General features: G+C 43.8%; 1 protein-coding gene across 1 annotated transcript; it reads right to left on the bottom strand.

Moving 5' to 3' along the window:
• Window positions 1–3,896: 3,896 nt before the first annotated feature.
• Window positions 3,897–19,732, bottom strand: ism2a (isthmin 2a). Its single transcript, XM_037796466.1, has 6 exons — window positions 19,163–19,732; window positions 12,711–12,959; window positions 9,985–10,285; window positions 7,589–7,723; window positions 5,643–5,711; window positions 3,897–4,839 (listed from the first exon to the last, which is right to left on the bottom strand). Exons 1-6 carry the CDS (start codon window positions 19,271–19,273, stop codon window positions 4,322–4,324), a joined length of 1,383 nt encoding a protein of 460 aa, XP_037652394.1. The 5' UTR covers window positions 19,274–19,732; the 3' UTR covers window positions 3,897–4,321.
• Window positions 19,733–20,506: the final 774 nt, after the last annotated feature.

Here is a 20,506-nt window from a genome sequence, read left to right as displayed (position 1 = left end):
CTTTACGCCACGTCACGTCACGTCACGTCACGTTACGTTCTGTCTGGGAATGTGCAGCCAGGCCCTGGCCCGATGCAAATTCTACTCACTCCGGCAGACTTCAGGTCAGTAGATCAGGTCTTGGGCTTGTGAATTTTAACGTTAGCAGTCTTCTCCCCGTATTGGACATGATAATAACATATACTAATACAATAATAATAATAATACAGAAAATGTTATTGCAGTTGATAGTCAGCTAAAACCACAATATCACTATATTTCAGCTGCTTGGCAGTAATGTTAGCTGACCAGACGAAGGTCTCTCCATGAATCACTACTGATCCTAGTGTTGGCTTTTCCTGCTGGCTGAAGCAGGAAGAGAAGCGTTATCGTCTCCGAGCGCGCCCGCAGGGAGACACCGGCACCCGGTCGGAGACGGTAAAGTTTCTCTTCCTGCTTCAGCCCCGCTGATAACTTAACTCGTTGCGGAGCTCCGTCACTTCACAAGACACGGAAAACCTCTGTTGGTCTGGAGGAGCTGCAGCATTTATTTCTGCACAAACGTCCACTGTACATTCACTAGATATTCTCAGAGCTAAACTAACTCTTCTGCAGTGTGGTGTGAGCGCGCGTTCACGTCTAGAGGTGGAGCGAGTACGCGAGAACGCGCGCGGTGTGAGTGAAGGCAAGCAGGCAGAGGAGCAGTGACTCCAGCCACATGCGCGCCGACCCGGCACATTTATACGCTTAAAAAGTTACAAACAGTCCCTTTAACTGTTGTTGGCTGTTACAGACCGCCGTCTCCTCTCTCTCTGATGCTTTACACAGTTTGAATGACTCCTAATTCATTCTCATGGATCTAAACTGGGACTGATTTTCCTCTGCCTCTGATTGCATTAAGGAATTGTGTGACTCCTTAAATCTCACACAATGTATTAATACTCCTACTAGGCCCAACCCAAAAGATCTAAGCAGATCTGAATTACTAGATCTCATTCTCACAAAGTACTCCTGGACTGCAGTGTTCCGTAATGATGTCAACCCATGGTTCACGGAGGAACTATCTAACTTGATCGGGGAAAGAAACACCTCCTGGGCCAAGGCTAGATCCACTAACTCCCCTGCTGACTGGTCAGCTCTGAGAAATAAACGCACAATCCAGACGAGGACTATTACTTCAAATCTATCTCAGAAAATCTCAACAATCCCACTAAATTCTGGAAACAGATACAATCCTTGTCCCACAGGTCCCATTTCCACTTCAGGCCTCCCTGAACGCATTTCTAGTTGACTCAACTGAAATTAAGAGCAAAGATGATATTGTTGGGCTCTTTCATGAGCATTTTATATCAGCTGGATCTGTTTTTAATACATATGCAAGCAGCGTCTCAGAGCTTTAATTCCAGTTCTGTGACTACTCTACTCTACACCTAGGGACTCCTTTGTCTTTAAACCTATTTCTAGCATGGAGATCTAGGAAGCTTTGAGACCTATTGATCCCAAAAAAATCTGGATCCTTATCTTTTAAAGCTTGCAGCTGAGTTTATTGTTGAGCTTATCGTTCATATTTTGAGCCTCCGGACTAATTCCATCCCAAAAATCTGGAAAGCAGCCTTTGTATTTATTAAAGGATGGGGACCCTTGGGATTTAGACAACTACCGCCCTATATCCAAACTCCCTCTCTTTTAGAGAGAAACTGAAGGTTAGGCTGGGTTTTTATTATCCAAATAGGGCCTGCCTTAACATAGCAATTAAGAAAACACTTTACTGTACGCTACGTTCTCAAGTGTTTTAGACTACGGGGACATTACTTACATGCATGCTGCCTCCTCTACACTTAGATGCCTTGATTCTGTGCATCACAGTTCTCTGTCCCATACACACTCTATGATCCTGGGTAAACTCCCTTCATATCTGTGTGAGCACCAATCACTCACCAACAGCTGTATGGATAATTGCGGCTCGGAACACACTACAGCTTCATGATTTTGTCTCCCTGGGAGAGTTCAAAGCTCTGGTACAAAAAACCCAGTGTAACTGAAAAGTGCAACTGCCATTCCTAAACTGGATTTTGTATAATGTATCTGTTATCCCCTATCCGTTTGTTACTATTTTTAATTGCATATGTCTGTTCTTGACATCTTTTTATAATTTTGATAACACTGTAATGGCGTGCTATCTTGGCCAGGTCTCCCTCGGAAAAAAAGAGATTTTGATCTGAAGGGACTTCCTGGTTAAATAAAGGTTAACTGAATAAATATTACTTTGGGAACAGAAGCTAGGAGTTCCGGGCTGCGGTCGAAAAGTCAAAACAAATATTTTCCTAACCTCTTTTCCTTGACCTTGAGGGAAAACGTCATGAGGTCAAGGAAAGATGAGAAGGAGAATTCATAAGGACTTAAGGAAAAGACAACTGTGGTGTTGAGATAATCTGACTGCACTAAGACTAGGCTCCGTAATTATGATGTGACGGCGGCGGATGTTAGTGACGCGGGTCTGCCGTGGTGAAACTACAATGTTCCGAAGATGGACGACAAAAGGCTCTGCATTCCCCCCTGTGCGTTTTTAAAAAGGTCTTTCAATGACAGACTGCTTCAGCCGCAGTGTGTTAAACAGAGATACCACAGGTCCTCCTGCTCCTAGAACACTTTACATCAACACATAATAAAGGATTATCTGACCTTAAACGTGGACAACCGGTGAAAAATATCACTTCATTAACAAGGTTGAATGAATTAAACAAAGGAATATATGATTAATATTGAGTTAATTGTTCGAGTTATGGAGGTGTACAGTAGGATCATATAGTTTTTCCAACTTCTTTTCGGACATGTAATATTTATTTATGTTGATTATTTGTTAATTGATAGTTTACTGTTCATTTTATTTGTTATTCTTGTTTTTGTTTTTTTACTGAGATATTTATTACATGTTCGAAATAAATAATTAATTAAAAATAAAGTGAAATGAAATGATTGTCACTGTCCACTCATATTAAACATGAATCCCAATTAGTGTATGAGCGAATGAAAATAATATGCAAGATAAGCATATTGTTTGTTATTAGGAACGGCCGCGTGGTGCGTCGCTTTAGGAATGGCCGCAAGGAATTGTGGGATGTTATTCTCTCCTATCCTTTGGTAAAGGATGGTCCAGTGTATCCTATGCTAAAGGAGATAATAAAGGAAGCATTAAAGCTCCTTTCCTCAGCATTTAGAGGATTCAAACAGCTCTTATCATGGCTGCTACTGAGATACTTCCGGCTCATTTCGAAAGAGAAAAGGGACTTTTCAACCGCAGCCCCAGTTTAACTATGGCTCTCTGTACTCATGCAGTCATCTGACAACAGGCACACAAAAAGATTTTAGGTCCACACAGGTAGCTGACAAGTAAAAGTTGTTTCTGTAGAAACACCCTCCCTGGCTTCACACCGACACTGTGTTCAACGGGCTGAAGAGATGTAAACATGTGGGATTTGTTTTGGCCAGTCAGTGTGGATGGCAAACACGGTATGTAAACAGAATCCCATCTGACATTTGAAAGTGTAAATTCAAATGTCCTCTGCTCAGCGTGAATGTTGGGAGGAATGTTAAACGTTTTAACAAAGGACATGATACCATATACAACATGGATGCCAATTCAGATGGGGCTACTCACAACCGGAATTTTTCTTCTTCTGCATTTTATGGAACATGTATGTTTTCCTGCTGTGGGAGCATGCACATGTGTAGCGAATCATGACACGGCAGGAAGGTGGTCAGGAAGATAAAACCCCAGATATGCTCTGAATGGCAATAATTCCGTCAGTTTCTTTTTGTAAAGATCGAGCATTTATATAGTCCAAAGGTCCGTTTGACTTTATTATTCGCTGCTTACTGTACCAGCTAGACAGGAATTCCTTTTGCGGGACACTAGATCTGATTAAAATAGTTCAGTTTAATTCAATAAATAAGCTCTTCCTCTGTACACACTCACACAGATACTGTACACACGCACATAACACTGCCATCAGACACATACATGAGTATAAAAAAGCTTCACCGGTATTGGTTGTCCATGTCTTCCATTCATATTTTCATAGAATTTGAAAGTTATGTCCATTTAAAAAACAAAGTTACCAAAGTGTCTGTTGCTGCAGGAGGCCATGAGATTGCAACGTCAAAGCTCTTCAGCTGGCAGGAGTTCGTGCACGGCTAAAGGAGCACAGAAACGCTGTATTAACATAGCAGGTCAGTTTTTCTGTGCTTGTGCAGGATGGAGACAACATGACAAGAGAAATGGGGATTTGAACCCCCAGCTCTCATCAATGTTGTCCTCCCTTTTTGTTGTGACTCCACACTGTCAGTACTCGCTGGCCTCTTTGAGTTCTACCTGAAACACTTGTTCAGGGGGGTTATCTGAACAGTCCAGCCCGTTGTTGGGCGGCCTTACTGAATGAAACCGACTCCAGTCCCCCTTGCACAGGATCCAGGGCAGTACGTCCACCTTGTAATGCAGCTCCGGCGAGAACTCCGTGCTAATCAAATTCGGCGCTCCCGCTCCTTTCCCTCGCGTTATCAGCCTCATCTGGTCGTCGTAGCAGCAGTGCTGCGCCGCCAACGTAGTGCTGTCATATGACAGCATCGAGCGGGTGCAGAATCTGGCCGAGGGTTTGTAGATGTCCAGACGTTCTTTGGGTCCGCTTGCGTCCCTCCAGCGGTAAGTCTTGCGTAGTTTGCCGTCGTGGATGTTGACGGCGCTGTAGACGGCCTCGGAGGGGTAGGAGCACGGGCAGCTGGGGAGCTCTGTGAGCACCTGGTGCAGATACTTCTGGAGGAAGTCGTTCTTGCAGCTTAGCCACTTCTCACAGCTGTCTACGTCTAGTTTGGAGAGAGAGAGAGAGAGAAAGCAAGTTCAATAGACTTAAACATTTGTCCTGAAGCAATGATCACTCTCCTCAATGAAAAGAAAGAGAAGGGAAGGGCCTCATTAGCCCCTTTAGGGTAGAGAACTGGCAGGGAATGAAGCATGGCGTTAATTCAGAACTGAGGTTGCACTCCGCTGCTACGTCCGTGCTTCACCAGCTGACTGGTAACATCCAGTCATATTCGTACGAGGCTCATGCCAACAGTTCTACGTTTACAGCCCAAAAAAGATCAATGCCAGTGAAATGAAAGGGTGATTGGGAGAGAGGGCTTCAAAGAAAAACAAGTAGAAAAATGTGTTTGGTCACGGTCAGATTAAAAGCTATACTCTCTATAGTTGCTTCCTATAGTGGATGTCGGGTTGAGAGGAGGGAATGTCAGACACTGGATCATGTTCTCCTATCCTGCTGTATCCTTTGTTATGTTTGCAGAGTGAAGAGAACTATCATGTTCTCTGGCCGGTGCTCAGCAGCAGGAGAGCAATAAAATGGAAACTAAAAGGCAATTCAAACATTTCTGGGAGGCAGGCTCGGTGTTTCATCGTGTCTTTGACAGACGCAGCGGAGCGGCTCTCAACACGCTGGGAAGGGAGATTTCTAAATATCAAAACCAGGCGCTCCCAGTGTGAATGACTGAGTTTGTTACCCACCGCTGAAAGGAACATCGTGTTACAGGCCAACATCTATTGAAAGCATGGAGTGTAACCTGTTGACTATTGTGTGGACGCACTATGCACCGAGAATCCCCTTTATACATACTTGAGTCCAGGGAGTCAGTGCTGTTGGTCGTCTGGATGGGCGTCAGTTCAGTCGCTGAGATCACAGTGTCTACATGACAGAGGGTAAAAGACGTGTCTTAAGGTGGTGACAAACATGAACACACAATACTGCTATGTTATGTACACATTAATGAACAAAACAGGAATACTAAAAACACTATTAACCTCTGGGTGTATCTGTTTTTTAGGTTTGATTTTAGTCTCCTGCACTAAACTAAACTGGCATTTTTCTGTCTGTGCTTTAAATGTGGGTGGATCCCAAATGTGGACACTCAATTGTCAATAAGAAGGAAAGATGGAACCTTATTTCTGTCATTTTAGTGTCTCATTATAGTTGTCAAAGTTGGAAAACAATCTTAAGATGCTGGTGTGGACAGAACCTGAGTTAAGAACGCCTGTTGTTATATGATTTTATCTTCTGTGGAACTGCAGGACGGAGACCAGAACAAATTCCCCTAGTGGGGATATTAAAGTATATTTTATTTTGTATCTTATCTTGTGTCTGTTTTCAAATCATAGTTGTGTTTAAATTAAAAGTTTCTCGGCAAATCACATTGTATGTATCCTGTTTGTGTGACATGTGACATCACCACGTGAGGCGAGGTGTTTCAGTGTTTCTGTGGGGGAGAGGAACTCCCACTTTAGATACACAATAAACTATATAACACACTAAAGGAAAGGGGAAAAGCACAAAAGCATAAAGTTAACTCCCTGCTGGGCCTAAACGTCGAGAAATGATGAATTTTTTTAAGATGTTTTTAAACTAAAATGGGTTATAGAGAACTCCTTTAAGGAATAACTCAGTGCGTAGGATGTGTGTGTGTGTGTGAGAGAGAGAGAGAGAGAGAGAGACAGAAAGAGAGAGAGAGAGCAATCATAAATACAACTCTTAATGAGAGCCAATCTGCACCACCAGACCCGCAAAAATATGTGTTAAAGGGATTGTTTGTAACTTTTTAAGCGTATAAATGTACCGGGTCGGGACACATGCACGCTCGTGTGTGGCCGGAGCCTCTCCTCCGCTGCCTGCTTGCCTTCACTCAGACAGCGCCCGTTCTTGCGTACTTGCGTACTCGCTCCACCTCTAGACGTGAACGCACGCTCACTACACACTGCAGAAGAGTTAGTTTAGCTCTGAGAATATCTAGTGAATGTACAGTGGACGTTTGTGCAGAAATAACTGCTGCAGCTCCTCCAGACCAACAGAGGTTTCCCGTGTATTGTGAAGTGACGGGGCTCCGCAGAGAGAAACGTTGTCGTCTTGTTACCGACCGGGTGCCGGTGTCTTCCTGCTCACTCCGGCTGCGGTCGGGAGGCGATAACGTTGCTCGCTGCGGAGCCCCGCTGCTTCAGCCTGCGCTGAGGCAGGAAAAGCCAACACTAGGATCAGCAGTGATTCATGGAGAGACCTTCGTCTGGTCAGCTAACATTACTGCCAAGCAACTGAAATATAGAGTGATATTGTGGTTTTAGCTGACATGTGTCGCCTCACTGCGTTGAGCGATGCTCATTCATGTCTATGTAGAGCGAGCAAGCGCGAGCCCGACGCTGACTTTTGTTGATTTCACGGCCACAAGTGTCGCTGTTAACAGGCATTTCTGAAAGTTACAAATAGTCCCTTTAATCAATCACCTGAACCCGACCCAATCCGCACACCGCCAACTTTATGCATCAGAGTCCAAGGGGCCGATCCTGCTGCTGCAGGGATCTTCACCATCCTTCACATCTTAACAGTGAATTTGAACAAACAGTAGCCTACATGTGTATGTCTACACTGACTTAGGTGTTTTAGGTGATTGATGAGGAAGTTTAACACATTGTTTATGCTACTTTTGCTATTAAAATACCACCATTAAAAAGTGTTTAATAGCTGTGTGACACAAGTCAGATTTTTACAATCTTTCCCAGAGTTTTTCTACTTCTTACCGGCACAGTTCGCCACGTCACACGTGCGTGACTCGGTGGCCGTGCACGCGTAGCCACAGGAACGGGTGCGTTTCTGGGTGCCGTGTCCACAGGTGACGCTGCAGGGAGCCCAGTCGCTCCACTCCTCCTCGTACTCTGAAAAAACACAGAGAGAAAAGATGGATGGAGGAAAAACAGAGTGGAGAAAAGCTAAACTATGTAGTAATATATGAAGAGCGGTCTTTGAAGTTAGGTTGTGAATTCCTCGCCCAGCTGGTGCATGTGTGTTATGCAATTAAGGAACGGTTGAAAAGAGACAGCGTGGGACCTCCGAGACATGGTCCTCTGATTTAAACAGAGAGGGGGAGAACTTCAAAAGACTGAGGGGTGGGGGGGGGGCAGTGACAGTGATGACGTCTGTATGCCAGCAAAACTCTTCATCCTCCCTTTCAGAATACTACTAACTGCGTTACAACATTTTATCAACAGCTGGAGCGTAATGCAGAAGCTGAATGCAGACTGCCTTTTCCCTTCCTGTTGCTCCTTTCTGAAATAAGAAACTTATAATAGCAATGTTAGATTATATGCTAATAGGAAAATGCATCACTGCTTTATAAGAAGGAAGGAAGGAAGGAAGAGTAAGAAGAACCTTTTGAAATGGGTCAGTGATACTGGCTGTTCTAACCTGATCTTTGGGCTCAGTAAGTGTAGCCCAGCCTCAAAGACCTCAGACCTCAGACCTGTCTCCACACACAAGGTAATGATGCACTGTGACCAAATGAATCCTGCATACTTCTGGGTAAAGTCATCAGCACACTAATGATCAGGCAGGAAGTACGGCCAGCTGGCGTGTGTGTGTGTGTGTGTGTGTGTGTGTGTGTGTGTGTGTGTGCGTGCGTGCGTGTGCGTGTGCGTGTGCGTGTGCGTGTGCGTGTGTGTGAGTGTGTGTGTGTGTGTGCAGGGCAGTGAAAAGCCTCAGAGGTTGTCTGGCTGTAATACACCCCCACATCGGTTATGTATTAGTGGGTCATTTAAGAGGTCATGTTACTGACGGGGTAGCAAAGCTTGCACTGCAGCTAGCAAGCTAATCTGACGGATGTACAGACGGACGTACAGACAGAAGTACAGACGGACGTACAGACGGACGTACAGACGGATGTACGGACGGACATACAGACGGATGGACAGAAAAACATACAGACGGACGGACATACAGACGTACAGATGGACGGACATACAGACGGACAGACGGACATACAGACGTACAGATGGACGGACATACAGACGGACAGACGGACATACAGACGGACAGACGGACGGACATACAGACGGACAGACGGACATACAGACGGACAGACGGACGGACGTACAGACGTACAGACGGACATACAGACGTAGAGACGGACGGACATACAGACGGATGTACAGACGGACATACAGACGTACAGACGGATGTACAGACGGACATACGGACGGACAGACAGACGGACGTACAGATGGACAGACAGACGGATGTACGGACGGACGGACGTACAGACAGACGGACGTAGGGACGTACAGATGGACTTACAGACGGATGTATGGACAGACGGACGGACGTACAGACAGACGGACGTAGGGATGTACAGACGGACAGACGGACAGACTGACAGACGGACGGACATACAGATGGACGTACAGACGGACGGGCGTACATCGCGAAAACATAATGCCTGCAGCCCCAGCTGTCGCAGGCGCTGAGGTATAAAAACATCGACAATCAGGGTCCAGTTTGAAAAATACAGAAGTTATCCTTTAAAAACAAGCTTATTAATGCCTAAATATAAATATTTGTATTAAATATATATTTGTGTCTTAAATGGAACACAACTCTCCACCATTGTTGTTTGTCATTTTTAACAGGTCAAAGTGGCAGTTAGCATCAAGGTGAAAAGGAGAAGCTGCTACCTGAATGTTTTTTGCTCTTTGCTAATAAATCACAGTCAGAGTTCAGCAAATTGTGTGCATTTTGTTGTGAGTGTGTCTACAGTATGTTCCCTCAGATCAGTAACTCATTCCCTACTCTACCTCTGATTGGCTTACCCTGATATTCTTACCCTAACCCTAACCAATCTCACTCCTCATGCCTGAACCTGACCGACCCAGCTAACATGGGGCTGAGGGTGTAGGGCTGACCCCCACTTGGCCAGTGTCTGAACTCGGAGTCACTCGCACTGTTGCGGCCAAATACTTTTTCACATAATCACACTAATTTTTCACTTGGATACGCCGTGTAATGTTGCACTGTAGACTGTCTTTAAGGACAGCAGACTGAGGTGGACAAAATAGTACAAATAGATCAATTTAATTCATTCTATCCAGCCTCATATTGTGTAGATCAGAGCTGAACTGTTTTGGTTTTCAGAGAGCATTCTTACCGTAGTTATCCTTTGCATCCCAGTCATTGTTCCAGTGACCACCCCAGTCTCCCCCCACTCCACTCAGGACGGGCTCCTCTGGGTCGTAGCTGTAGTCCTCAGATTGTTCCTCCAAACTGGCCCTTTCCAGCCCGTTGTCTACCTGCTCTGGGTACTCCCAGAACAGTGGCCAGAACAGCTTCTTGTGGCTATTGGCCCACTCTGAGGATGACGCCGACCAGTCGTTACGCTGACCGTCCTTGACCAGGTCCATCTCCACCTCTGTCTCAGTCTGTGTGTCGTCTACCACCTCGATGGTCACCTGAAAGAAACACAAAATACTTACTATACTGTTTATACATATGCAATGTGGCCAACTCTGTCAGAGAATTTCAGTTTCTGCTCGTGCCTCTTTGGAGGCCGAATGTGCTGAATCAAGTGCGCATGTGCGAGAGTTTCACGGTTTGCGGGGTCCCCTCTAGACACGACAGCCACTGACGGTGCTAACTTGATCATAGAATTCATCTAAAATGTACATATCACATATTGCTGCAACAAATGTAGTATTAAATATCTACATTTTAAATGTATCATAAAAAATAAAGGTGTATTTAAAAAAACAAAAACTGTTTTTGTACAAAGATTTATGTTATATATGACAACTTAACACGTTGGAACAAGCTCTGAGACATGATGCGGGGGGTGATGATGATGATGCGGGGGGTGATGTACCTGCTCCAGGAGAAGTCTGTTTATTTGAAGATCAGATTAAAAGTGTACTATCCTTTTATGAAAGAGGGTTATTGTGCAGTGGGGGGAAGGGACTGAGAGAAATGAAAGATGAACTGATAGTGGGTTCACTTCTGATTATCTCTTTTTCTCTCTCAAACAGTCATACAGTACACATGCACACACACACATATACACACACAGGTCTTGTTGCTTCTGTTTCCAACAGAAACTGTTTATAAAGACAAAGCAGCAGCTGAGGATAGAGATTACAGCACGATGCTGGATATCAGAGAACAGAGAGGATGAAGGTAAACATGTCTCGTATTCCTGTAAATTCAAAGTATATGAATACAATACACCGATCAGCCATAACATTAAGACCACTGACAGATGAAGTGAATAAATTTGACTATCTCGTTATAATGGCACCTGGCGGGGGATGTATTAGACAGCAAGTGAACATTTTGAACTTTGAACTTTGTGTTGGGAAGCAGAAAAAATGGGCCAGCATAAGGATGTGAGCGACTTTGACGAGGGCCAAATAGTGCTGGCTAGACGACTGGGTCAGAGCATCTCCAGAACTGCAGCTCTTGAGGGATGTTCCCGGTCTGCAGTGGTCAGGACCTACCAAAAGTGGTCCAAGGAAGGAAAACCGGTGAACCGGCGACAGGGTCAGACCTGAGGCTCATCGATGCATGTGATGAGTGAAGGCTGGCCCGTGTTGTCTGATCCAATAGAAGAGCTACTGTAGCTCAAATTGCTGAAAAAGTTAATGCTGGTTCTGATAGAAAGGTGTCAGAACACACAGTGAGGAGCAGTTTGTTGCGTATTATGACAGCAGGGTGCCCGTGCTGTCATAATGTTATGGCTGATCGGTGTATGTTGAGTGTGTCTGGACTGTGTGTCCTTGTGTGCCATACAGAAATACATTTTGGAGCTTATACTGCTCTCTGGCTGTGCCCAGCAGTGGCAATATCTGTATCATCTGATATTTATATATATATATATATATATATATATATATATATATATATATAGCTTTTAGTTCCATTTAGATCACCACCCCTTTTTTATTGTGTCTAGAATCTTTAAATAAATTGGGAGACATGCTGCATCGTCAGACTGGAATAACTCAGACTGATTACTTCTTTTCATGACTACTGGACTTCGTTGCTTGTTGGTTCTTGTTTTTGACTGTATTTACCTTCATTTTGGAGTTTATTGGTTGATTCAGTGCTTTGACATAATGTTCTTTTTATATTCTGGCAGTGTTAAACCATTTGATCTCTTGTTAGTTTTGTGCACTTGTGTACACAACACTACACAATGTAGTGGGTAATTGTAATTTGAAATAAACTTGGAATCATAAAATTCAGCAATAACTGGCCCTTAGTAAAGGTCTTGTACATGCATTGTACTTGATATGTGGTAAAAATGTTCTTCCTCTGCTAAACTCAAGATGTTTAGTGCATCTCATTCTGTTGACCAGGCAGCGAATTCCAGAATCACATCATCGTTTCCGTAAATCAACTCCACTCCGAGTCTTGACACTTTTTTTCATGAAGCCAACTCCACCAGGAGTTGGCTTCACAGTCACACTTCAAAAGGACCTTTTGACCTTTTTATATTCAGCTCTCATATGTTTTATATTTTCCAACCTTTTTTCTTTTATTTCTCCAAACCCTGTAGATGTCTGAGGTTCATGGACACGTTGGAGCGCCCCACTGTTAAAAGTCCTGCATGTGGTAACTGGAGACGCTGTCCTGACTCAAACCAGCTGTACGTAGAGATGGGACGTATGGAGCGAGAGGGAGATACATGCTGTTGAGAACACAAACTGAGGAGAAAGTGATGGAAGAGGACCTCCTGTGATCGCTGGTTTAATCTGGAACACCTGCACTTTAGTGATGATATGAACCCTTCGTGCTATGAGAGAAGCGACCTAAATCTACTTCCGATGATATCATTTGTCCAAAACATTTTTGACTTCTTCCCACATGCATTTTGTTGCCTACCTGGATGTTGGGGTTCTGTGAGCCCATTTCTGCATTGGCCAGCTCTGGGAAGTTCCTCAGGTCCAGGATGAAGAGCTCAGGGTCCTCCTCGGGTTCAGGTGGGGGGAGGACACCCTGGTGACGGAGCTGGGACCAGCGGTGTCTGGACCTGGGGAGAGACGGACCAGAGGGAAGAGTCTGCAGCAGATTCTCCTGCTGGAGCTCCTGGAGAGTCTGATGGTCGTCGCCACGACTAGGCTTTGCTATCACCTGAGAAGGGAAAGAGACAGTGATCATGCCGTCTACCATACAACATATTGGGTGAAATATCGCGCAAAACAGAAAGAAATTGAGGAATTTTCAAAAGGAAAAGTGTCTTTAGGTTTCTGACCACTAGTGAAGCTGTAAAACAAAGTCTGAATGACCACACTAGTTGTTCCGAAAATACGTAGAAGCACATGGCTAATTGTTATTCAGAATGACATCATCAGACCTTCACAATTTCTTTTCCTACTAGTGAAGGTATGACCCACCAATCTGCCTCTATTACTTGTTGCCTTCATTGGTTGGGGTGGTCAGGTTTAGGCATTAAGAGATTAGTTAGGTTTAGGGTAAGAATTTCAGGGCGGGTCATGCCTTCGCCATAGTAGGAAAAAAGAAAGAAATCGAGATGGGACAGTTTTCAATGGTAATGAACAATGGTACGACACCGACATTAGTGTATTGCAGATATATCATATCAATAGAAGTTGAACGACAGATATGGTAAACTAGGGTTAAGATCATTTAGAAACAGTGTCACCATCACATAGTTTATCCCCTAGTGTATCCTGGTCATCATTTTTTTACTCCCAAATAGTGATATCAGTATCAGCCTAAAATCTAGTATCGGGTGGGCTATAATAGAAACAGAATTAGGTTTGTTAGAGAGAAGTATCACAGTTAACTTTACTGTAATATGCAGTAATAATTAAAGGGATAGTTTGGGTGTTTCTCACTGGGGTGGTATGAGGTACTTATCCATAGTCAGTGTATTACCCAGTTTGGGACGGCAGCAAAACATATTTTACACACCTAAAATAAAGGCTTACCTAAAAGAAAAATAACTGTTTAACTGCCGAGCTATGTATTAAGACAAGCAGACACACAAACCTGAATTTGATCATGATTTTGTAATTTAGAGTTATATGTGTAACAGATAATAATTCAAGCATTTTATTTTTATTTGGGCTGTGCAAAATAACAGTTCAACATATATTATTACACGGCTGTGTTGAATACTCGATTCTGATTGGTCAATCACGGCGTTTTGTCTGTAATTTCTCTATAACAGACCGTTGCTATGTATAACAGACTGTTGCTATGGGCGCAGCTCTGATGGCGGACCGGTTTTGTGTCAAAATATTGATTTCTTCAGTAAGTAGCCGTGTAATAATAATAATAATGTACAGCTAGCGGGTCACTGTTGTGAAAGAATCCCCTTCAGGGCGATGCTGAGAGACTGCAGCATCGCCCTGTCGGGGATTCTTTCACAACTACGACCAGCTACGACCGCTGTACATTATCCCTTACTTATTTTCTTATTCTTTAGAATAAAGCATCCCATTACCTTCTGTACTTCTGTAATCTCTTCTCTAGGTTGGTCTACCTGTAATACGTCTCATTTGCACTGATAAACAAAGCGCGTTCCTTATCAGTTCAATACGCCTAATGGTGACTATGGTAAATATTACCTGCTAAACATCAGCTTGTTGGCGCGCTGATAACATTTAGCTCAATTTGTGCCTAAGTAGCCAACACACAAGAGACTCACAAAGTTTCGAGCACGGCTGTAGACAGTTATTTATTAGCAAAGAGTAATGTAGTCAACACTGAAGTATCAGCACTGACCACCGCTGTCACCGGTTAAAATGACAAATATTAATGGTGGCAGACATATCAGCTTTAGTAATTAACAGTAACTCTATATGTGGATGTTGGTGTCTGTATGCAGCTCTGATCAGTGGATTGTGTGTGACCAACTGAGTGGTGCCTCTTCTCTCCACAAATCATCTGGTTGACAGCGTCTCGTCAATTTCAGGAAAATGTCACGGTTAAACATTTCTGCATACCCTACTAAGGATTGTATATGTGTGCATATAAAATGTAGAACATGCACATTGCATGTACGTGGAGTTATTTATGCAGTGAAAGCGCCTGCTTATATTCCTTCATTAAAGAACCCACAGAGGCAAAGAATCCAACACTTCCACACACGATCATCACATCAAGCATATACTCTGATACATAGATTATGATATACAGTTTCATCTTTACCTCATCTTAGGGTGCAGGACATTTGAGAGACGTCCATCCCACACACAGCCCCATTCCGTAATAAAGCACACAACTTAAACTTGAACTGGCTCAAGAATTTGACGCCCTCTGCAAAATGTGGCATCAGCTTCAGCGTGCCTCTTGGTGAGGGAGTGGAGAGAGGGATGACTGTCCCATCCAGGATTATTATTAAAGCAGTAGCACCTTCATGTCCCCTGTGATTGTTCCATGAATGTGCCCCCCCCCCCTGCAAACCACACTCAATATCTCCGTGTTCACATTCCTTTGACAGAGTTAAGAGTAAGTAAGTTCATATTGCAACCCTGGACTAAGTCAGGCGTCGAGGCTTCCTGTGAGCAACATGAACCCAACCGCTCGCTTTAATAAAAACACAGAGCCCAGATTGAGGGGAAGAGAGGGAGTGGAGCTGTGAGACCAGAGGAGAACAGAGGAGCCAGGAAAAGACTAATGCACAAATATTTACACACACACACACACACACACACACACACACACACACACACACACATTATATATTTACACCAAATATCCATTCCAGTGTTTCCACTATATTCATTCTGCAGCGGCTGCACCGCTGTGAGTCCATGTATGAGGCAAGTGTCTGTGGTTAGTTCACATGTCTGTAAAACAACAGCAGGACAGTTGAGTGATCTGTCATCTAAACTGCTAAAGTCAGTTGAACAGGTGAAGTGAAGGTAACGTTGTCGGTAGCCTCCCGGTTAGTGAAAGACACGCTAACGTGCTGATGGATTCTGTGTTTTTGTGTTTTTTAGCAGAGCTAGACCAGAGAATCTACTGTTATAACAAATCCTCATTGTGATGTAATGTAGCCCCGGACTCAGTTTAAAGGTCCCATATCGTGCTCATTTTCAGGTTCATACTTGTATTTTGGGTTTCTACTAGAACATGTTTACATGCTTTCATGTTCAAAAAACACATTATTTTTCTCATACTGTCTGTCTGAATATACCTGTATTCACGCTTTGTCTGAAACGCTCTGTTTTAGCGCATTTCAACGGAATGGCGACGGAATTGCGTTGCTAGGAAACAGCTTGGGTCCATGTTTACATATTGTCAGCTGATGCCATTCACATACACTGCAACAAGAAATAAACTGGGACACATTTAGAATGTTTAAAACTGTTAAATGGTCTAAACATTGTAGATTTGTGACATCACAAATGGACAGAAATCCTGACGGCTTGTTTCAAACACACAGTTTCTGAATACGGGCTGTGTGTATTTCTCTATGAATTGAGTGTTTTGATACTTTCACAGTATTTTTATATCACTTAAACCTCCTTTATAATATAAAACACATGAAAAACTCACCTTTTACAATATGGAACCTTTAAAGAATAGCCTTATAAATGCTACATGCTAACTTAGGAAGGCTATTTGGCACTGTGTGCTCTGATTAATTACATTTGGCATGCAGTAAATACACTAGTCACCATCTTGTTTGAATGAAAACTCAACTCCTGCTATTTGCTCCTGGTGTTCTTCACTGCTGTTATAATACCAGGAGTAACATTAACACTTCACTATTGTGAAGTTTTATGAAGAGCTTTGCTAAAGCGACATGTTGCAGCTGTTAGTTCCAGCTTGTTATAGGCTGCATTATTGTGCACTTGACACTGAAACAGGAACCTGTTCCTATTTAAAGGAGCAGTGTGTAGGATCTGGTCGGATCTAACGGTGAGGTTCAGGGATGCATCGATACCACTTTTTGTCAGACCGAGTACAAGTACAAGTACTTACATTTGGGTACTCGCCGATACCGAGTACCGATACGAGTACTTCTCTGTGCCAAAAGACCCTTGTTAACAGCCAGCTGGAGGGTGTGAGCGACACACGGCAGGCTGAGGAGTCCCATATACGAGGCAGTGCGCCGCGACCGGCTCTAGGTCGGCTTGGAAAGGCTCGGGGTGAAGGTGGCTCGCGGCCGCAGCTTTACAGCACTCCCCACCCGGACCTCGCCGCACCGTGGACAAAGCCGGGGAGGGACGGGGCTCCTTGCTCCCGGTGCGACTGTCGACCAGTGCGGACTGTCCTCAGTGCGCCCCAACCGCATCTGCTGCGATGTCGGCAACCCCCCGACCCGTCTTGAAACACAGAGCAAGGACTCTAATGCAAGCGAGAGTCAGAGGGTGCAAGCAAAACCCCGTGGTGCAATGAAAGTGAGGGCCGGCCTGCACCGGCTGAGGTGGCATGAAAGGACCTGGAAGATGGACCTGAAAGATGGTGACGAGAGGTTAACGTCACGCTGCCGTAAAGTGGTATCGGTGCCGTTGTATTTTGCGAGTACGAGTACATGAGCACATGAGCACAGTATCGGACCCGAAACCCGATACTGGGTTTTAAAAGCCCACACACATTTTAAAGCCCACACACCATCTCTCTTTGTATGCTCGGGTAGGATGGTCTGCCTTGTCCACCCGTAGACTGAACCACTGGCGTGTTCTTATTTATAAGGCTATTATTGGTCTGCTTCCATCTTACCTACCAACCTACATCCTTCAAAAAAGTACGGGAAGTTACTGTCTTCGCTCCCAGGACTTAATCCTACTAACTGTCCCCAAAGTCCGTACTGAATTGGGAAAAAGGGTTTTCCAGTATGCTGCTCCCTCTTCTTGGAATCAGCTACAAAATGACCTGAAACTTGGAGAGCTGGTCTCACTGAATGTCTTTAAAGTGCTTCTAAAAGATTTGGAAACAAGCACATCTGGCTGCAGATGTTTTGAATGCTGATGAATGTTTTTTTTGATACCTTATGATTCTGTAATTTGCTCTTTGTCTTTATTGTTATGTTTGTTTTATGTCTGCAACCGTGTAACTGTGCTGCTGCCGATCTTGGCCAGGACACTCCTGGGAAAGAGATTTTTAATCTCAATGAGTTTTTTTTGCTCCTGGTTAAATAAAGGTTAAATAAAAACCACTGGTCCTTTAAATCTGCATACATTTATTTTTCCAATTGTCATTCTGGTCGTTCCCGGCATAGCGCTGCAACACGTGTCTTTGGTTTAATTAAAGGCATTAATTCTGTTACTTTACAGTAGCCGTTGTTTGTAATATTATTTGTTATTGAATAAAAAAACACTTTCCAAAAGTTTGGTATGTTATGTATGTTTGTAATCACAAGGGATTGAAAAAATAAAAAATAAAACAGGAAAAAAAAACAATATCTGAATCCCAAAATTGAAAATGGAATACCTCCATAAGGAGTGAATAATGGAGCAGTGTGATATTTGAGTGCAGCCCTGTGAGCAGGTACTGTACAGTGTTAATCAGTGAAACAGTAGAGCTGCAGGAAATAAGGTTGATGATGAGAGTGGTGACAGTGAACCAAAACAGTTACTGTTAATGTGAATAGTGAACATAGTGAACATAGTGAACACCCACTGTGGGCTGAAAATAGGAATTACAGGATGTCATCATTTTCTACAATAGTTTTTTCTTTCTATTTTTCAGACAAAACATCAGGAAAGAATATTCTTGCTTATTCAGCTGATGTTTGAACGCCCTGTGGCACTACATGCATCCTGGATATCTTTGAATTGGTATGAATATGAAGAAGGAGAACAATCCTCTTCTTATTTTAGCTCTCCCTTATATAGTATTATAATAGACGTTTCGACACATTGTAGGCCTGTAGGCTATCATTAGGCTGTCCCTATACATGAGGCAACACATACAGATGTTACAGCATCTTTCTCATCTGGAACTGGGTCTCATCATCTGAGGGATGATGAAGAAATGCGACATTGGGAGGACTTGATAGGATGAAAACTGAAAGTCTAAAGAGAAGTCTACATATCACTGACTTGGTGTGGAGAAGCATGGATGGGAACACTGGCTATTAAACTCATAATAAGGCTCGATGTTAGGTTGAGTGTTGTTCTGATATATTTAACATCAAAGATTTGTAAACTGAAGTCAATGTTAGGAACACAATTTGTCATTATTAATACGCAATAGGCAAAAATACTTCCTCATGATTATACATTATACATGAAGTATACTGTAGGTGTTATAAGGTAAAACAAATCACTCTTCTCTAGACACTCTTCCAAAAGGGCATCTCATAGAGTAGTAGTAATAGTAGTAGTGGTAGTAGTAGTAGTAGACCAGTTTACCTCAGTGAGAGACGCGCTGGTGTTACTGGCTGGAGTCCTCCTGACTCGCGTGGGCAGCCCGTGGACTGACGCCGACACCACGGAGAGGATCAGCAGCCAGCTCTGCTGCATCTTTACCACCTCTGGTACCTGGACCCGTGTCCTCAGCTCTGGTCCTGCGTCCTCAACTCTGGTCCCTGGTCCACAACTCTGGTCCCTGGTCCCGTGTCCTCAGGAGGAGGGTTCAGACCATGTCAGTGAGCAGAGAGGACAATCAGAAGGCAAAGCGGCACACGTGTGCGCGTTGACCGTGCGCTTCCTCCGCGCTGAGTCGCTCCCTCAATAATAACTCCTCATATCAACTCTCTGATATCGGTATTATCTGTGTTCATCTCATGCACATGTACTGAAGGAGAAATAAATCACACCAACGACAGGAGCCTCCTCTTGGCTCACGTTCCCAATTAAAGTCCGTCAATGCGCCGAGCTGAGCCTGAGACACGTCCTCCTCTGCTGAGGACACACACGGAGTCAGTCCACAGAGCGGAGACACGTCCTCCTCTCTGCCTGTAGTCCAGCTTGTAGTATTAACTTTAAAGGAGTAACCCCCCCCCCCCCTGCCCTGGATGACGCAACGAAGGGAGGGTATAGGCTACTACTACTACTACTACTACTGCTACTACTACTACTACCACTACTACTACCACCACTTCTACCACTACCACTACTACTACCACTACTGCTACCACTACTACTACTACTACTACTACCACTACTGCTACTACTACTACTACTACCACTACTACTACTACTACCACTACTGCTACTACTACTACTACTACTACTACTACCACCACTACTACCACTACTACTGCTACTACTACTACTACCACTACTGCTACTACTACTACTACTACCACTACTACTACTACTACCACTACTGCTACTACTACTACTACTACCACTACTACTACTACTACCACTACTGCTACTACTACTACTACTACTACTACTACTACTACCACCACTACTACCACTACTGCTACCACTACTGCTACTACTACTACTACTACTACTACCACTACTACTACTACTACCACTACTACTACTACTACCACTACTACTACTACTACCACTACTGCTACTACTACTACTACTACTGCTACTACCACCACTACTACCACTACTGCTACCACTACTACTACTACTACCACTACTGCTACCACTACTGCTACTACTACTACTACTACTACTACTACCACTACTACTACCACTGCTACTACCACTACCACTACTACTACCACTACCACTACTACTACTACCACTACCACTACTGCTACTACTACTACCACTACTACTACTATT

This window comes from Sebastes umbrosus, chromosome 16, assembly GCF_015220745.1.
Source record: "Sebastes umbrosus isolate fSebUmb1 chromosome 16, fSebUmb1.pri, whole genome shotgun sequence".
Taxonomy (NCBI): domain Eukaryota; kingdom Metazoa; phylum Chordata; class Actinopteri; order Perciformes; family Sebastidae; genus Sebastes; species Sebastes umbrosus.
Note: the sequence above shows the minus strand (reverse complement) of the source record. Positions and strands in the feature narration are given on the sequence as shown.

What these genes read in the sequence shown, in the direction of transcription:
- ism2a (XM_037796466.1), bottom strand. Translation starts at nt 19,273, where the DNA reads ATGCAGCAGAGCTGGCTGCTGATCCTCTCCGTGGTGTCGGCGTCAGTC. An exon ending in CCAGCGCGTCTCTCACTGAG is followed by an intron (nt 12,960 to 19,162) that starts GTAAACTGGTCT and finishes TTCCCTTCTCAG; the next exon opens with GTGATAGCAAAGCCTAGTCG. An exon ending in CACTGACTCCCTGGACTCAA is followed by an intron (nt 4,840 to 5,642) that starts GTATGTATAAAG and finishes TCTCCAAACTAG; the next exon opens with ACGTAGACAGCTGTGAGAAG.